Here is a 19,300-nt window from a genome sequence, read left to right as displayed (position 1 = left end):
AGATTCCAGGCTGCATTTGAACCAGCTCTGCAGGAGTTAGAGCAGAAGGGAGGAGAAAAGAGTATTGGCTTGTTTTGCAGAAAGTTTCCCTGTGTTGAAATATTTATTTGGCTGTAAATCTTTTTGTCTCATACAGGCTTTAGAAAGGCTTGTCTCAGACATGCAGTCTATCAGAAAAACAATCAGATTTCTATGTGAGGTCATACCAGTTCAGCACAAGTAATGTTCCTGGTTTTGTCTATGATTTTGTTTGCATTTCAACATTATATGTTGTAAGTTCTTCTTTATGTTCCTGTGGTTTCATGAAAAAGAGGAAGGGCAATATAGTAACACAAAGAAAATCCCATTGTAAAAATAGGCATAGGGGACAAGAAAAGTTTTGGGGTAATAAAGAATCTTAAATAGTTTTAACAAATTTTTCTAAATAAAAAAGATGATGTGTTTTAGTGGCTCTCTTAGAAAACATTTAAGGGATTGACAGAAATCTTGTGTTACAAAGATTGACACTTAATAAAGATGGAAAAGATTTTAGTTGAAGAAATAACCAGCCATGATCTGCAGGAAAGGAAAAATGTACAAGTGCTGCCTTTTTTTTAGAATTTACAGAAAGACTAGAGAGTGGAAATAGTATCCACAGGTCTTTAATTCAGGTTTTCTCCATTCCGTCTTCCTGATAGCTGACTTACTTACAGGCACATGATTTCACAGATAGATTTTAGTGGTTAATTGTGATTGAGTTACAAGGCAGTTATAAATATTCATGTAACTCCCAGCAAAAATACATTAATTTATGCCTTAAATCAGTTAAAACATCTGTGTTTTTAATAAATAAACTGAGCAGGCTGAGGAAAAAGGCAAATCACTGTTGTTTATATTAATTTTGTCAACTCAACAGCTTTTGTTCAGGTAACATAAAGTTCCATGAATATTGCTAATTGGTCTGGGTGTGGGAAAGGAGGTGGTCTTCATAATGGCCTTTAAATCTTTTTGAGCACCTACAGATAGGAAAAACAGTAAGAGACAGTCATCTTTTTACAAGTCAACAAAAGATAGCTGCAACCAGCATCAAGAAGAAAAATATAATTAAAGTCAGAAAAATAACCATCTGCCTACTCCACTTACTGTTCCTTTAATAAATCTAAATAGCTTCATAGGATTTAAATATGACATAATTTTTAACATCTGTTAATTCTAGTTTTGTCTTTTCTGAATAACTGCAAGAGAGAGTTTTACTAATAACTTTGTATGGTCAGTTCTGAAGTGACTTCTTTTTATTATTCCCTTTGCTGTTTCTGGAGTTTTTTATGTTACGGAGTTAGTATGTTTTGTATTTCCCTACTGCAATTCAAGATGTTCTTCACATTCGAGTCTTGTTTTTTCCCATACATACTAAAGAACAATTTGATTCTTCTACTTTTACTCTTACTTGGTATAATTTATTCCGTATTATTTTGTGATATCAGGATAACTACAGAACATGGAGGCAATGACAATAGAAATCTTAGCTAATGAACTAGCTTGAGTACAAGCACTATACCATAAGCTTTAAGCAGTTTGATATTTCACATTGCATTAATGTTTTCTGTAGAAAGGAGTGACTTCAATCAATGGGTTATAAGGAATTAACATGAATCATTGCCATTACAAATTACCAGGGCTCTGATGCATGCAATAAATTGGAAAAAAACCTTGTCACAACATCAACCTGTTTCCCTTAGCAGGATAGTCTGGCGAATGGCTGCATTGTACCAGAGGGCTGCATTTGGTCACTGAAAGTACAGTCACTACTGCCTGGGCTGCCCTCTCTCCAAGGCAAAGGCAAATGTCCAACAATGCCCGAGCACGGCCAGTCACTGTGGGGTAAGAGGTAATTGTTTCATAATCCATTCGGGACAACATTTGCTGTGAGCGAAGGACATCAAGGATGTGGTTGAGGCGTCCTTCTGTCATGCAGTTCAGTATGGTCTGCCTCTGGCAGGCTAGTATTTGACAGCAGTTTCCTTTGTGGCAAGGATCTTGAGTGAAAAGGAAACAAAATGACATAAACTAAGTTCTGTTTTCTTCCTGAAGTTGTTAGCAAGTAATAGCATCAACACCAGAAATATAAACTCAGTAGAGGAAAGGAGAAGGTAGTTTATTGTCATTCTTTGTTCAAAATTAATCCAACGTGTTTTCATTTTTTGTTTGAAACTCATGGAGATCTGATTACAGAGGATAAATATTTCTAAAGATTATTAAGTATTCAGATTTTGTAAGGGGAGGAGATTTTCAGGTCCTCTGCTATTCATCCAACAACTGTATGAAACATGCAAAATAGTTTGTCTTGACATAGATGAGAAAAGTTTGTCCTCTAGAAAGTGGAAGAATAGGTAATAGATTATTCAGCATAGCAGGACTGTTTGAAACATGTGGCATGAAACTGGAAACTTGAATATATGTCAAAGCCAAACTAGTAACAAAAGTAAATACCTCAAAGCAGCCGAGAGCTTTCGGTTCTGTCTCTTCATAAACCGATTAGAATACTTATTACTAACATCAGTGGGTTTAGTGTACAGTAAATACCATACACCAAGAGAAAATTAGTAACTGTTGACAGTAGAGATCTGTGATGAACTTCTACTGCATGAACTAGTCTGTTGATTTATCCAGAGATTACATTAATTCTGGAAGTAAGTTGAAGTGGAGAAGAACAGCCAACTAGATGTGAGAAACATCATGGGCCATCTTGCCAGAAGTTAGCAAAAAAGCTCACAAAGCTACAGGCAGAGGCAGGTTTCACAAATCAAAAGCCAGACTTTTCTGTTTGTTCAGTGGAAGAACTGAGACCATATAAGTAAGGAAGTGGATGGTCCCCTCTCCTCCTGCTCAGCTATTTAGTTAGTCAGTAGCTACTTCTGTAGAGGTATAAAAAACACAGATTAAAATTAAATAAATAAATAAATCTCGGACATAAGCAGCTAATGTGTTTCACATTCACTGTATGCTATACTGTTTGTATTTTTATTGTGCTCTTTTCAGAATCAGTGTGAATATGACCCAAACAAGCCAGCGTCCTTGGTGGCCAATGCTTTTGCTTCTGAGAACATAGGAGCAGCTATACACAAATTGACCTGTGAGACATGTGTACCAAGTTTGGAGGAGTTGTTAGACTAAGTACCTGGAAATGTGCACAGAATTTAGAGAGATCCGTGCCCTCCACACTTTAAACAATTTAATCATTAAGATCTGGCCAAGGAGAACTGAAAGTGTATTTTACCTGTAACTGTTTGTTCAAGATGCAAAGGTTGTGCTCTGTGCTTCAGAGCCAGTGCTGGCTTGTTATGCCGACTGCTTGCTTTGCTTGCAGTTGAACCAGATAAGGGAGTCGAGCAAAACGAATTTGATTTTCTACTGTCAGAGCCTGGGTGATCTAGAAAATGTTTGAGATGAGTAAGATAAGACCCTTGAATTGAAGAACAGGACATCATACATGTCAGCTACTGCATAAGAGACTGCAACTGAAGGCTAACTTGAGAGCACTTAACTTATTACTAGCTGTTTGTTGGGCCCTTCCAAAGAATATTTTCCATATATTGCTACACACATCTGACTTTTTTCAAACTGTCTGTAGGAATTAGTTTCTGAGGTTATGGAACATTCTATTCTGTCAGTCAGTCTGGCAGACTATTGATCAGAGCTAACATGCTTGGAAATGCAGATATTGTTATGAGTTAATTGGTTTCCTATGGCTCAACTTTTGTGTTACGTTTAAAGGCCTGAGGAGTAATGAAAAAGTTTTTAGGAAATATATCTCTTCTTGGTATAAATTTAAACACTTTGATAGGACAAATCCACATTGGAAAGGCAAAGAAAGTTACTCATATGGGAATGGTAATCACCAGGAATCATAGACATGTTTGGGTTGGAAGGGACCATAAAGCTTATCTAGTTCCAGCCCCCTGCCTCAGGCAGGGACACCTTCCACTAGAATAGATTGCTCATCCAACACAGTTTTCTTAAAACATATCTCCTTTTTTTTTACTAGCAAATTAGAAAAAAACATTTATTGCTTGTAGCACAAGGCAGTGTTGTTCCCAGAAGGGACTTGTTCTGTAAATATTTGATGTGCAAGGGAAAGGCAGTTGTATGTTACTGGTTAGGGCTCTAAAAGAAAATAAGAAAAAAAGGCTTTTTTATCTATACACTTAATCAAAAAATATTATGGCATCTCTGGTTTTCTGCAGTGAACTCATGCTTCAGATACTACTAATAGAGAGCACAGCTGTAGTATGAGAAGGGACAATTTTACAAGGGAAATAACATTTGTATATGGAACAGTTGATAATATTGTTAGAATAGCCAGAGCTGAATATGTTTTAAGATAGAGACCATTCTTTGTTGTTGCATTCTGTGGGATAGTGTTCAACAGACCTGTCTCTAGAATATTTTCTCTTCTTGCATTGTTTGCACCTCTACCAAGTAGAATAGTTGACAAGCTTGGCACTATGAAAGGAATTTTCTTGCTGATTAAGTGGGTAATTTTTTGTGGACAGATGACCTGAAAAAGAGCAAAATGGAGAATTGTATTCTTGGAAGCTTTGTTCCAAAAGCTTTTCTAAGCAGTTTTCTCATGGAGTATAAGGCAGGAGTATCACATTGCAGGGCAGTGTGGTTATGCAGCTGTTGAGCCTACAGATGTACTTAATTCAACTTTAGCTAGTTACCTTGGGTCACTGTGGCAGCACAGATCCATAGGCTAACTGTCCTAGGGTTTACTGCAGTCCTAGATTGCTTCTGCAGCCATGGTGTCACTAGAACTTGACCTGTTTAAAACTAACTCTGATCCAGGCATGTGAGCATCAGTTCTCTCTCTGCATCTTTCGATATCAGCAGGCCTGCCACAAGTGCCAAATTGCATTAAAAATGGGAGTTAACTGTATTTTGGAGTTATCACAAAGCAGTTGTCCTTGGTCTAAGAAAACTGGTTGAAAATGCTAGAATTCAGCCCAAGATTTTTTCCAGACATCATTTTGAAAACACTACAAGAAAGGTTAGATTTTTGCAATTTCATTAGGACCTATTCAAGAAGGAGAGGTTCAAAGCAACTCTTATGTGGAGGAGGTTATTTTTTGCAAGAGTCAGCTGCTTGGAAGAAGGCAAACAGTGGGGTTTGTTTGTGAACGGGGTGGTGTTATCCTGATTAGAGACAAAAAGGGTTAGGGACATTTTCCCCTGCAGTGTTTGTATTACACGTTGTGAGGGCTGGCATGAAAAACAAGCAGCTTATGAAGTACTCTTATAAGACTGTCATGCAGTTTACTTACCTCTGAATTGCATATGCCAGTCTGCAATGTGTATATTTTTGAACCTTTGCATGCATTAAGTGCTGTCTCCTGGAAGAAAATGGCACAGTAACTCTAGTAAGTATATGTATGGTTTGTTCAATTCACAGTTGTCAGGAGCAAGAATTTATACTGACACTAGTGATTTTTACTGACAATATATATTATGGTCTAAGGTACATGGATATATAGTAATGGTGAACTGCACAGAGCAATTTTGCATTTTAACACATGTAAGCAGGCACAAAACTCTGTTACTGTTTCTGCTGTGTCAAATTTATTGTAAAACACTGGTTTGAATCATGCAGGGGAAGGAGAAAATAACCCTGTATTGAGAGACTGAGAGAGAGAGATTGAACTTGCTGTAACATGTTTTCCTTTAAGCATCCAAACAGCAAGGCCATCCTATGTTTAGTATGCCAAAGTGTCTGCAATAAGGATGTGTCAATACTTGTCACTTTTTTCCATTTTGTACATCTGCAGCAGATTTGTTAAACTACTTTTTAGTTTCTTGTCCTGTTTTCAGCTTGGATAGAGTTAATTTTCTTCCGGGTAGCTGGTGCAGTGCTGTGTTCTGGCTTTAGTCTGAGAGCAGTGCTGATAACACACTAATGTTTTAGTTCTCGCTCAGTAGCACTTACCCATATCAAGGGCTTTTCAGTCTCTCATGCTCTGCCAGTGATGAGGGACGCAAGAAGCCAGGAGGAAGCAGAGACAGGACACCTGACCCAAACTAGCCAAAGGGCTATTCCACTATTCCATACCACAGCACATTATGCCCAGTATAGAAACTGGGGGGGAGTCACCCAGGAGGTACTAACTGCTGCCCAGGTTAGGCTGGGTATCAGTCAGTGGGTGGTGAGCAATTGTATTGTGTCTCACTTGGGTTTATTGTGGTTTTCCTTTCCACTTTTAGTGTATATTCTCTCCTCTTCTTATCTCCATTATTATTATTAGTAGCAGTATATTGTACTTATTTCAACCCGTAGGTTTTAAGTTCTTTCAGTTCTCCTCCCCTTTTCCCCTGGGTGGGGGGAAAGGTGAGGTGGGAGTGAGCAAGCTGTATGGTGCTGAGTTACTGGATGGGTTTAAACCATGATATTTCTATACTTCAACACTTAGGAATAAATCCATTTTCAAGAATCCCCAAGAGCATTTTCATAATAATTTTGGACATATTATCAGTTTAGTTGTTTGAATAATAAATAGCACTCTTTGCTTATTTATCAAATAATAGAAAAATAAAAGCTTGCTCAAGGGAGATGGAAGCAGTAGATTATGGAATATTTGGCAGCAAAAGCCTAAATAAACTTTAACAGTAGCAAAAATGATTTGTACTATAACTATGCCACCTGTTAAAACACTGATCATCTGTTCTATGTCCCAGAATGTGATTGTAGCATGTAGAAATAGTTCAGGGTTCATTAACATAAACAACTGTGCATAAGCACAGTGATGAAATCAGTAACACAGTACGGGTTGTGTAAATCCAGATGGAGTCATAATACTTGTTCAAGGGCTGAAGCATGTGTCACTAGTTTCCCCACTATGACTAACTGAGCTAGATGTGATATAGCTATATTTGCAGCTGTAAGGTTTGTGCCAGATTTCCCATGGCAATGTTATTGACCATTACTTGATCATTCCTGTGGTATCAAGGAACCCTCTAAGAGCCTAGGACAAACAGTGTCTTGTGCCTAAGCATGTCAGTTTAGAAGCAGTGAAGCATACAGAAAAGTGCTGATACTAGTATTGCTACAACAGGTACAAACACTGTCCAGGTTTTGAACTAAATGTCTTCTAACCAGTATAAATGACAGAAATTGTCGTTGGTTGTAGCCCTAATCTGCTCTACACAAGGCTGATATTTGTTCTCACATGAGTTTACCAGTCTGACTATAGCTGGTGACCAGAAAGAAGCTGGCACTTACCCTGATCAAGTGCCGGGATTCTTATTTTTATAATCCCAGGTAGCAATTGATGTAGTTTCTAGAGAACCTCACAGTACCTATTTTCTACAGCTCCTAAATGAAGTGCCACAGGGCACTTTCCAGCTCTCTGGAATGCAAATAAAACAATAAAGACAAAGCCTTTTCTGGCTTTGGACTACAAAGATTGCAGTGGAAAGAATCAAATAATGTCCATGGAGGATGACAAAACTCAATTTTGCACTAACCTTTGCATCCATCAGACTGTAGATTGCAGTGGAAATTGCCTCCTTAGTTATACTGGTCAAAATTCCATTTAGAAGGTCTACACATTCTGCAGGGGTAATAAAGCACTTTGAATACCACATTATATTTGAAAGCATGTATGTAGTCGTCAGCAGATTGCAACTAACTGCTATTATATTGAGTAGCTGGATGAACTAGATGAAATTAGTTTAATACAACTTCCATCTTACATCTCCTCTTCATTCCCTTTTTGACCTGGTCTTACAGAATGGTTACAGTCACGTTAAAATCACATTTTCTTGTATGTTCATACAGACACAGTAAACATAATTGCTAAGGTTTTACACATGAATATATAAATATGTCACAAGAAAGCTATATTCAAATCTCTTCCTCAGCACTTCAGCTTCACAGATTTACTCAAAAGTCCTGAAGTATCACAATTTTAACATTTATTGGGTATCTTTGAAACATAATAAACATAATCTACCAAAGTAAACTATAGCACACTTAAAAAGGAACTGGTTGGGCATTGGAATCAAGAAATGCTGAAGACAGGTAGTTCTTTCTTAAACTAATACATACTGCTAATAATATCCCTTTCTTTATTTGTACTCATTATAACTTTATACTATACATAGTTTTGGAGAAAAGTCAGTTCTGGTAGGAAGCTTCAATTAGAAAAAACATGGGTAGTACTCTGATGATCTAAAAGACTACTTCCACTTCACTGTCCCTGATTTAGAGTGCTAGAGCAATGTTCCCAGCAAGACTATCTCCATTACAGATCTTGCAAAGAAAGCAAATCCTGAATGTTACCGGTAGTACGTGGTCTGTAATCTGGTTCTGGATGCCAGCACAGAGTGATAAGGTGCAAAAGTCTATTCCTCTCAGGCAAATTGCTTGGTATAAACTTCTCTGAAATGCCAGGCCGTAAATTACTGCAGATTCCTGTCATAACTTCCAGGAGGGTTGTTTGACCTGCAATTTATAGGAAAACATCACTGCAAAAAATCTGAAAAACCTCAGAACTCTCAAGATTATATTCAGCATAAATTATTTTTTGTATATTAAAACAAAGATTGCTTTTTAATAAGCAAAAATATATTAACACTTTTGTAAATAGATATGCTATTTAAAGAGTAAATAACCTTGTAGTAATAATAACTACTACAAATAATAGTAGTAATAAATAGTAGTAATAACCTTTAACTACTTACTGCAACAGGATGTTTCAAGATAAGGAACTGTCCAAATAAGTCACAAATAAGCATGTAAATATGCACTGTACACTACATGCACAGATACATCAGGATTACTTGTAATTATTATGGCATATTCTCAGCACAGTTTTATGTAAAAGCCTTGCACCTGAATTACAACAATGTAGCTCCTATTGTACAAAAAATAAGATCTACTTTGTGTAGCCACAAGATGGCAGCCACAAGCGGCATGAATATACAGATTCTCTTGTTCTATGCAGTGTTTCTTAAAGGTCCTCAGCCTGTAAAATACAGGAGTCCTTCCATCAGTTTTGCCATGCAGAATGGAGCCCATGGCAAAGAATACTTTCACTGATCTCTACCTCCATGAAACAGGGGTCATTCCTAGACTGTGACAATTATTACACAGTGCTTGGCAAACAAGTTCTTTAAAACGGTTCACACTTTCATCTAAGAAAGTAAGATTCCCTGCTTACTTTGAGAGAATTCAGCGTAAACTGGCATTTCTTGATCAGGATTTGAAATCCATGGCAACTTTAAAAATGAATATTCTGCTCATCTAAGGAGCTGCTTGTCACTGAAATGGTCCTTTCTCACAAAAGGTAAGTGGAAAACCTATCTCAGTAATGGAGTGCTTCAGCAAGCACAGAGATATGGTAAAACTGGTGTAAGAAGCTATGCCTTTCCCCCTTTCCCCATCAGAAAGATCAGCCGCTTTGGAAACACTGAGGACTTGTTGAGGAATTCTAATCTTTACATCCTGTAACATGGAACTTCATGCTGTAACAATAAAAGAAAGCAAAGGGACATCTGAAAAGACAGTGCTGTTTCTATCATAATTTCCCTACAATAAGGGAATTCTGGAAAAGACTAGGGCAATACAAAGTCTGACAATGAACAGTAGAGAGAAATACCTTCAAAAGGTTTCCGTCTGCTTAGGCTCTCCCAGCACAGGATTCCAAAACTTGGGGAAAAAAACCCAAAACAACAAAAAAAGAACAGTGAAAGGGCATCCGTTAGTTTACAGTCTGTATTTATATTCCCATTGCCAAGAGCAAGTTCATTGGTTTAAGAGAAAGAGAGTTTTTCATGATAAAGCCTATCCAAGTCTTTCCTAATCTGGTGAGATGCTTTTTCCTGCATTAAGTTTCAGTTTTTAACTGAGCCGTTCTTATAAAATAATAAATCAGATATTTTATTTTTTTTTTTAACATAGGATTAATTAGAATTACATTTCAGGTTACCTCCTTATCTCCATTTGTTCTTGTGAATTTCAGAACCTTCTGTTTCCCTTTCTCTATCAATTTTGTTTTGAAGTAAGTTAAGTAGCAGCTGAAAGAGCTGGATTTTCAGCAGGTACTGACAGACACATCAATTAACCTACCAAACACTTGAGTCTAACCCACTGTGTGTCTGTTTGTTTCAGCAAATTTTGATGGGGCTCCAAATACCTTTTTCCTTTCCTGGCATCCTTTGAAGTATTCCAGTGATACCATAGATCTACATATACAACCCACAAATCAGATTATATAAAATATAGTTGGTTGATATAAAAAGACCAATCTGCAAAATCAGAGGCAGCACAGAGGCTGCTGGGTGAGAGCAGGCAGGCTACTGATGAGTCAGAAGCAAAGCAATCTAAAGGGGAATAGCAGTTCTAGGATAAGCACATCTGCTTACTCATGTATCTTGCTGTAGTGCTGAATTACAGTGTTTAAAAGAACCCCCTCTTGTGCTTTTTTTTTTCCACATAAAATCTGAAAGTGCTTTTACTTAAGTAACCTCTAGGATGGTATTAATGTGATATGGACATACACATAACTTACATATACTTAATACTTCATATATGACACGTGTTTTCTTTGTTGCACCACTGTCTAGATATGCACCTATGGCATGCATTGGGTCACATCTGAACATCTAAAATTATATGAGAGCGACATGTTGGAAAATGGATTATGCTACCTGAAAGTAAGGCTCCACTCTTCCTACACACAAATCTTGTGTTTAAGAGCAACATCAGGTTAGTCACATCATTTATAAGTATCCTCAAATGTATGCATTATTTGACTCATCTTAGAGTCTGCCCCTGTGACAACAAAGTAGGAGTTTAAATTTGTTGCTTCCATAAAAGCTCTAAAAGCAGCAGTGTGATTGTGCTTAAAAGTTATTTATACTATTGGTCCCTAGACTCTCTGTACCGGTTGTAGAGATGTATGTCCATACAAACAGCAGATGCAGTTTGAGCTTGTCTCATTTCTTGAGGCAACCACAGAGCATGTAACATATCTGAAAGCGGCGTGTGGCAGTAGGTAATCCTTCTTTCTATAAATCACTTTGTTAAAAAGAATTAATACTTAAGTGGCTCAGTAAGTTACTCCAGCAGAGATTCCATAGGGCCTTAACTGGACATTATTGAGAGAAAGGTCTTACTTTTACTTGAGCCTCATCTAGGTGTAAACAGTTCTTCCCGAAACTCAAGCCAACAATAGTTCATGCTTAGAAACTATGTGAAGTAGTTAGTAGGTCTCTAACTGTATATGAAAGTTTTGGCAGCTATGTTACGCTTTTAAAATTTTTAGGTCCATTGTATAAATATTTATATGATGAACTTTGTACACAGTTCTTAACCTTGGTATATTATTCACCAAGTATGGGGAATTTCACATTTAATTCACTGCTCTAATTGGCCTAATGTGGAATACAATCCTACTGCATTATTCTTACTGTAGTGTCTTTGAAAATAAGTATTTCAGCAACATTGTAGAATAGCAAGGACTAGGTATGACCTAGAAATGTGATTCACCTGTAAATATCACCTTCCTGGGAAGGAAGGCCTCCTTCAAGGACTTCAGGAGGGAAGTACACTAAATCCTGGCAGGTTCTCTGATTGCAGTTATTCAGGTCTGATCTCAGTTGCTGTTTCCTCCAGCTGATCAGACCATAATCTGATATCTAGAGAGGCAGGAGAAAAAGTAAATTTCAGTAAGAATACCTCAAGCTTTGGTATTAAATGTTGACTATTGGGATAAATGTATGCAACAATAGGACAATCCCTGGATTTGACGTGAATAGGCTAAAATAGAAGCCCCTACCTTGGCTCTGTACTGTGTATCCAAAAGTACATTGGAAGGTTTCAGACTGCAGTGGCAGAAAGCAGGTCCAAGACTGTGAAGGTGATACAGCCCTTCAGCCACATCTGACAGGATCCTTATGAGTAAGGGCAGTGGAAGTTCTGGGTACAGCTGGTGCTAAGTAACACAAAATACAGGGTTTGGTAGTGTGAAATGGTTATTAATCACATTGACAATAAACGAAAGTACAATACGTAAGCTAAAGACAGATTGGCTATGACTACTGTCCATAATTTACATGCTGACTGATCTTTGTTGGCTGACCTTGTCAGTAATTTTGTCACGTAAAAGATGCCTTCTTTTATGTACCTCATGGATGAGCGAGTGGAGGGATCCATTGTTCATCCATTCAGTCACTATCCCCACGAGTCCATGATACTGGTAAACCCCAAGAGGAGGCAGGAGATGTTCAGACTCACAGTATTTGACACTTACTATATCCTGAAGTAGCAACTTCCACTCCCTGTAAAAAAAGCCAAAAAGAAGAAGGGGTAGAGGCAGGTTAGACTGAAGGGAATTTCAGCTACAAATGAGAGTGTAGGGTATGGAAATGAGGGACAACCATATGGTTGAACACAAGTTCTACCAATAAAACATTATTATATCATCTGCCAAACAATCCTAAAAAAATGAAGCAATCCCTTGTGTAGTAAAATTTTTTAGTATAATGTGAAAGACCTCTGGATCCTTAATATGAACATCAGAGCACCATTTAAACCAGGATTGAGAGCAAAAGCAGGAGAAAGCTGAATTAAATTGAATGCGAGATTAAGAAAAATCAAGGGTTCCCCCCCCTGCCCCTTACTGTTCCCAAGAAATTGTATCCTTTTGCTACCAGCAAGAAATTATGATCTTTCATGCTTATGTAATGGGAATATATTCTATAAATGATACATGACGTAGCATGTTATAGCTTGATGTAAAAGGGAAGCCAAATTCAGATCTGATGTAAGCAGTACCACTCTAGTGACATTGCCAAATTTGATTCAAGCTCAGCTGTGGCTGGATTGTAGACCCAAATTCAAACAGAGTTTATTTATAGAGAAGAGCCAAGATTTGCTTTGCTCATCATGAAATTAATAAAGTTTCATTATCTACAGACCTCAAACAGATACTTGTTCATGCACAAGAAACCCTGAACTATCAATTCAGTTGTGCATTTTCATGGAAATAACTAAACTTCTGCCTCAGGTTCAGTTTTTGTTAATTGTATGCTTGATTTTAAAGATTTGATTATCTCTAGTTTGCGGTGCTTGTAAGCTAAAAATTCATTGAAATGAATTAAAAAATCAGTTGATTTCAACAGACCTGCAGCTCATTCTCATTATTCTCACCAGCTTTTACACTGAGATTTCAGGCTCATTTTCTCATACTTACTGTGCTGATTCAGAAGCCTGTAAACTAATCACTGGAAGTTTCACAGCCCTGCATGTTCTAATACTTATTTCCACAAACCTAAATATTTATCATGGGCACACAGTTAAACATTTTGCAGCCAGAGTGAATTACAATTTATTCTCACAGATTTCCTAAACACTGTGTGGTGTAAACTAGAGATCAGTATGATAGGAAGTGAGAGAAAAACAAAACAGTGGCTTTAGTTTAAGGGAGCAAGTCTGAGTGAAAAGTTGCCCCACCAGGACAGCATGTTCAAAGCAAAGGAAAATTTAACTGTGATTTTAACTATTTTAGATTGGGGTTTGTTTATTTGATTCAAAGAAAATGTGAATAGGGGATAGAGGAAACTTTTTTATTCAGACAAGCTGCCAAACAAGTAACTTTTGTTCAGATTACAAAATTGCTGGACATCTATTGTCTAAAAAGAAGAGCAATCTTCCCCCCAACCACAAAAAAAAACCAAACAAAAAAACAAACAACAACACCCCCCCCCCCCCCCCCCCAAATACCAAAAACCAACCCTTTATATTTGCATTCCCAAAATCAGGCAGCATTTGATTTTTGAAGTCTTACTGACAATATAAACTGTTAATTTAAAAATAGTTATATGAAATATCATTTTTTCTTCCCCTGCCTTTACAGGGGAAAAAATGAAACAGAATGTATTTCAGTAGAATACATTCGTATTTTGCCTTTAACAAAAGCCACCTGAATGGCAGTGCTCTCGGTTAACAAGAGTAACTACTCTGTAGATGCACATCAGACACTTCTTTTTTGTTAAACAGTCTGGTCAGCCCATTGCCTAAAATGCTTTGGTCTTGCTTCCTCAGAAGTAACTCATGGTTATTCTGGAAAACTTTCTGCAGACTGGAATTCTGTGGTCAGTAGGCTCATGTGTGTCACTTATTTTCATAATTAGGGCATGTGCACATCTCACTGCCCTGTAACCCCAATCATTATCCTTCTCTCTTCCCATTTCTCTACTCTCTCACCTGTACATGCTGGTTTAGATTAATTTTAACTGAGATCTCTTCAGGGACCACCAGGAAGATATAATAACATAGCATGCTGAGTGTTACTGATCAAGGTTTGTAGACATTATTATAGTAAAGACAACTAATGATTTCAGGATTAAGGTCTAAGTTTATAAATATTTATAACAACCCATAGAGCTTGTTTCTCACTAAAACTGCCACTTGGCTAGTCAGGATTTGGCCAGAAAGCCAGCTGTATCCTGGACTGCGTCAAAATGAGCATGGCGAAGGAGGTGATCCTGCCCCTCTGCTCTTGCTCTTCTGGGTCCCCACCCAGAGTGCTTTGTGCAGTTCTGGTGTCCTCAACAAAAGAAGGACATGGAGCTATAGGAGCAAGTCCAGAGGAGGCCATGAAGATGATCAGGGGGCTGGAGATCTCCCATATGAAGACAGGCTGAGAGAGTTTGAAGTCCCTGGAGAAGAGAAGCTGCATGGAGACCTCACAGCCACCTTCCAGTGTCTGAAGGGGGTCTACAAGGATGCCAGAGAGGGACTCTTCATCAGCAACTGTAGTGATAGGACAAGGCATAACAGGTTCAAACTTGAACAGGGGAAGTTTAGGTTATATATAAGGAAGAAATTCTTTACTGAAGGGTGGCGAGGCACTGGAACAGGTTGCCCAAGGAAGCTGTGAATGCTCCATCCCTGGCATTGTTCAAGGGCAGGCTGGACAGAGCCTTGGGCAACATGGTCTAGTGTGAAGTGTCTGTGCCCATGGCAGGGGGCTGGAACTAGATGATTTTGAGGTCCTTTCCAACCCAAACAATTCTATGATTCTGTGATTTCTAGGAATGGAGATGTGTTTAGGAATTGATGATCCTGGGCATCCACGTTTCATTCTGGTGCCATCTCTGCAGGTCTGGGCTGCCCATCTGTGGTTAGTTGGCCAAATAAGACACATACCTCTCTGTAGCATCCTGGCTGGTCAGCAGCTTCAAAGAGATGTGAGTGTTCCAAGAAATATGAAAAGCTTTGAGTGCAAAGCCTGAGCTTGTCCTGGTCAAGGTAAAGCTATCCAAATCTTCATGGGCTACCACAGGTAATGATTTAGCCATTTCTTGATGTCTGGCTTCAGGGAAAAAATGGCAGGAAAGAAAAAAGTTGTAAGAACTTCATTTTGTCACTATCACCAAAGCACAGTGAAGTTGCACTACCCCTTACTTCCCAAATAACTATCACCCTAATCCAACAGGGTGATCTGTGTCAGACTTTCCTTATAAAGACAGGAAAAATGCCCTAATTGCAAAGGAGTGTCTGGACCTTAACTTGCCATCTGAGGCTGCAACGTGCTAATTAATTGCTCATTATTGTTTCCATCTGATGATTTTGAAATGTTTATAATACAAAATGTGACTTTAAAGTCATACTGAATTATGTAGGCAACAAACTAGTATCTTAGTTACATGCGGACAAATATAGTTTCCCTAATTATCGTAAAAAAGGCAGTTATTCAGTAACTCATGTCAGTGTGTTGTACATCGTTCTTGCGTATCTTCTTTATTACAACATCACATGTGAACACAAAAGCAAGGTAAAAGGCAAATTTTCAACTGTTGTAACCTGGTGGAATTCTACTAAATGGAGTTTTGGCCTTAAAGCAGCCACTAATTGAGTCACTGCTCTCTGTACAGTATCTCTCTAGAGCCATCTGAATGTCTCAGATAGATTGCATGGCAGTACAGTTGGATTAGAGATAACCTCTGCAAAGCACCACTGTGTTACTACACAAGTAACATTTTTTATTTCTTCTGTGTAGCTTCATTGAACAAGAGATAACCAAAAGTCAGTGGTGAAAGAGGAAAACAAGCAAATTAAGAAAATACTTGGGATAAAACCATTGGTAAGGATTACAGCAAGATCAGTGGTCAGTGAGTCAGAAGAACTGGAATACTCCCTTCAGGGTCCTGTAGAGTAGGACTAGAAAAGGAAACAGATGAGGGAACTGAAGTAACAGGGCCAAAAATTTGAAGTAACCAGTAAGGACTGTTGAGCATGAATTGTGTCCTTCTGAAAGACGAACTCTATAAAAAGAGCTCCTGGGACAGGGAGGGCCTGAAAGGCTTCTAACTTTGAGCACATCACTTGTTCTCCATGGGTATAATAGAAACAAAAACCTGAAGATAAATTATCCTATGCTCATGGCTGAACTGTTTCTAGTTCACAACCAACTTATTTTCGGTTAATCTCAGTATCTCAGCTGTGCCATGCAGGCATATTCACAATCAGAGGGGTGCTAGATTCGGTTCTGCATCTAGCCACAATCAAAAAAAAAAAAATAAAAATTCAGCAGCTAATTTACTAGTTCAGCTTTAGCAATATTTGATTCTGATAGGAAAGCACAGTTGAACTTTTTGCATTTTGTTAGATTATTGTGGTTTAAAAGCAATAGCTACCTTAGGCGCTTCACTGAAAGAATTCCTTAAAGAATAAATCCAACATAGTAGAAGGTTGATGGACAGGTTAAGAGTTACATAAAATTTAAAAAAATTCCTCTGAATGAAGATAAATTTACAAATGAGCCTTCAAAGTTGCAAAGACAGACCACACTGATCTGCTAATCCTAAATATAAAGGAAGTAATCAGATAGCTGTCAGGAGCAGAATTATGTCTCATTTTTATTATATACTATGATAAATAATCATTTAAATTGCCAAATGAATTTACTCAACTCCAAGCATACATGGTACAAGGAAGATCAAGCAATGAATATAGGATCTAAACCATTCCTGAAATACCTGTTTTTAATTAAAATTGTACCAAGTAAAGCTGTAACAGTTTTTTAAATTCTTTCTAAGTGGCTACTTGGATAAAAATAAGAGCTAGCCATCAGCTCCTGTTTTGGATCTGAAAAACCTAATTTAACTGAGATTTTCCAAAAACGAAAACCATTTCAACCTTTGTCTGTTACAAAGCATGACATACCGAGTACCACTCTCTCTGTGTCTGAGTTTGTACATCTGTTTCCACACCTCAACTTTTCTGATAACCTCTAAAAGAGTTTAGCCCCAAAATGAGAGATATTTTATTTATCCAGGGTGCTACCTAAAACAGTAGGAAGGACTAATCATGGAATATGGGACTATCATGGAGTTGCAGTTAACAAAGTCTCTCTCAGCCCCCCAGAGTGAAAGGTTGGTACCAAAGCCATTTTTTCCAGTTGTCCTACCCTTCCAAATGCTTTTTCTGCGAGACCCTTTTAGAAACTCACTATCAAGCCACAACCCCAGTATTTCTTAGGTGACCTTTGTAATGAATGGTTTTGTATTATTTTTTAGTAAGACACTAAAAGTCTCAGCTTTGTCATTCACCTGTAGCTGGGCAGGCAGAGGCAGGTGGGAGACTGCTGTAATGCCATTTATTTCAAGTTTCTGATTTTAAAGGTAATTTTTTTAAAAGTAATTCATAGCAAAGATGTTTTACTTAAGAGAAACACTACATTCTGTTAATATATAGATGGCTCAGGAAAAGAAATGGGAAGCAAAAATCAACTCACCTCTGGAAATATGGGCATAAAAACGATGGGATGATGGGGTGAAACTGGTGGAGATACCAAGTGCGAGTCAGCTGTGAACTGTATTCAAACGCAACTGAAGCTTTCCTAACCATGAGTCAGCTGTGCTGTTGATCTCTCCTTTTATTGGCTGCCTGCACACATCTAAAATTTCCTGGTTGGACATACAAACTGTAACTCTTTCGTGACTGCAGACGGGTTTTCATAAGATGAGCTGTTAGCTGCTGGAATGAATGAATGAAAGATTACAGAAAAATATGTTGGATAGCTACTTTTTCCACAATGAGGAATGCCAAGAAGGAAAGCTATGTAACAGTGAAAACCACCGCACTGGATACAGCCTGAACACAAAACTGAGGGGAGCTGCAAGCAGATTGTGCTGTTGATGCTTATCTCTGCAGTAGATCAAGTCAACAGCACAAGTTTTTAAGTCAAATTGATCTTAAAACAGGAGAAAAGAGCTGTTTTTCTGGTTAGAGGGTAGGTAAGCACAGTGGTAACATAAGGTTGCGAAGTAAGTATCAGTTGGCTATTAAGTAGCCCTGCTGCAAAGGATGTAGGGGTTATGGTGGAAGTTGATCATGAGCCAACAGTGTGCTCTCATCACAAGCGGGGAAAACTGCATACTGGGCTACGTTAGAAATGCAGTCAAAAGGGTGAGAGAAGCTGTTGTGCATCAGTACTCAGAAACAGTGTGGCTGCATCTGAAGTACTGAGCATATACCTTACCAGGAGAGGTTGAGGAAGCCATTGTGAGTTAGTCAGGAAAAGGAGGCTGTGGGGGTGTCTACTAGAAGCCTACAGCTGCTTGAAAATCAGTTATAAAGAGCCAGCTTCTAACTAGTGGCTGATAACAGCCAGTAGCATAGGCAGATGACTCTACTTCAGAGGTTCAAGCCAGATACTAGGAGAAAAAATTACCAGGTGGGTAATGCAGTACTGGTTTCAGAGTCTATCCTTTAAAGTTTTCTAGACTCAGCAAGGCGAAGCCATGGCTGACCCAAACCAGCACTGCAGGTAGTCTTGCTTTGAGCAGGGGGCTCAGCTAAAAAAATGCTAAAAGTCCCGGATATCTTTAATTTTGTGAAAGGCCTGAGAGGCTTAAATGTGTTCCTGCTAAGTCTTCAACATGTACATTCACACGGAAGGTTGATGGGACTGCTGGATGCAGGGTAAAGACTTTAAAGAGAAAGCAGTCATGTCAGTCAATCACATCTATTCAAACTTTCCGCCCCATGAAGACTGTCTTTATTTATAGAGTCTGACTTCAAAAGCTTGTGTAAGTCAGTGAAATTGTTGGCAGACTTCTGTTGGTTTTGGATCAAATCCTAGCCCCTCCAACAGGGAGGGAACAAGCAGTAGGGCGGTTACCTAATCTTCCTATGATCATGGGAAAGTCCCTTATATCTAGAAATCATGTGGCTAGGGCTCTGTGGCCTGAGGGGAAGCACACCACAAGTACGAAATGTGGAGTATGCGTTACAATGTGGTCTGTCCTGACAGCT

At 38.3% G+C, this 19,300-nt stretch overlaps 1 protein-coding gene across 2 annotated transcripts; it reads right to left on the bottom strand.

Annotated features, from left to right (window-relative positions):
* Positions 1-1,400: 1,400 nt before the first annotated feature.
* On the bottom strand, positions 1,401-17,981 carry LOC133277299 (receptor-interacting serine/threonine-protein kinase 2-like). 2 transcript variants are annotated; one of them, XM_061469005.1, is made up of 12 exons: positions 17,778-17,981; positions 15,188-15,353; positions 12,162-12,315; positions 11,814-11,969; positions 11,525-11,673; positions 9,633-9,682; positions 8,315-8,476; positions 7,498-7,583; positions 5,304-5,372; positions 4,369-4,537; positions 3,257-3,409; positions 1,401-2,015 (listed from the first exon to the last, which is right to left on the bottom strand). In XM_061469005.1, the coding sequence occupies exons 2-12, from the start codon at positions 15,337-15,339 to the stop codon at positions 1,693-1,695; spliced, it is 1,623 nt and encodes a 540-aa protein (XP_061324989.1). In that variant the 5' UTR covers positions 15,340-15,353; positions 17,778-17,981; the 3' UTR covers positions 1,401-1,692. The 2 variants fall into 2 exon arrangements, with proteins under 2 accessions (XP_061324989.1, XP_061324990.1); XM_061469006.1 differs by having other exon boundaries at positions 4,411-4,537; positions 17,778-17,977.
* Positions 17,982-19,300: the final 1,319 nt, after the last annotated feature.

This window comes from Pezoporus flaviventris, unplaced genomic scaffold (genome assembly GCF_033815535.1).
Source record: "Pezoporus flaviventris isolate CSIRO_AGI_PZ_B2104156 unplaced genomic scaffold, CSIRO_AGI_Pfla_v1 ptg000054l, whole genome shotgun sequence".
NCBI classification, from domain to species: domain Eukaryota; kingdom Metazoa; phylum Chordata; class Aves; order Psittaciformes; family Psittacidae; genus Pezoporus; species Pezoporus flaviventris.
The sequence above is the reverse complement of the archived record's forward strand: the minus strand, read 5'-3'. Positions and strand labels throughout refer to the sequence as shown.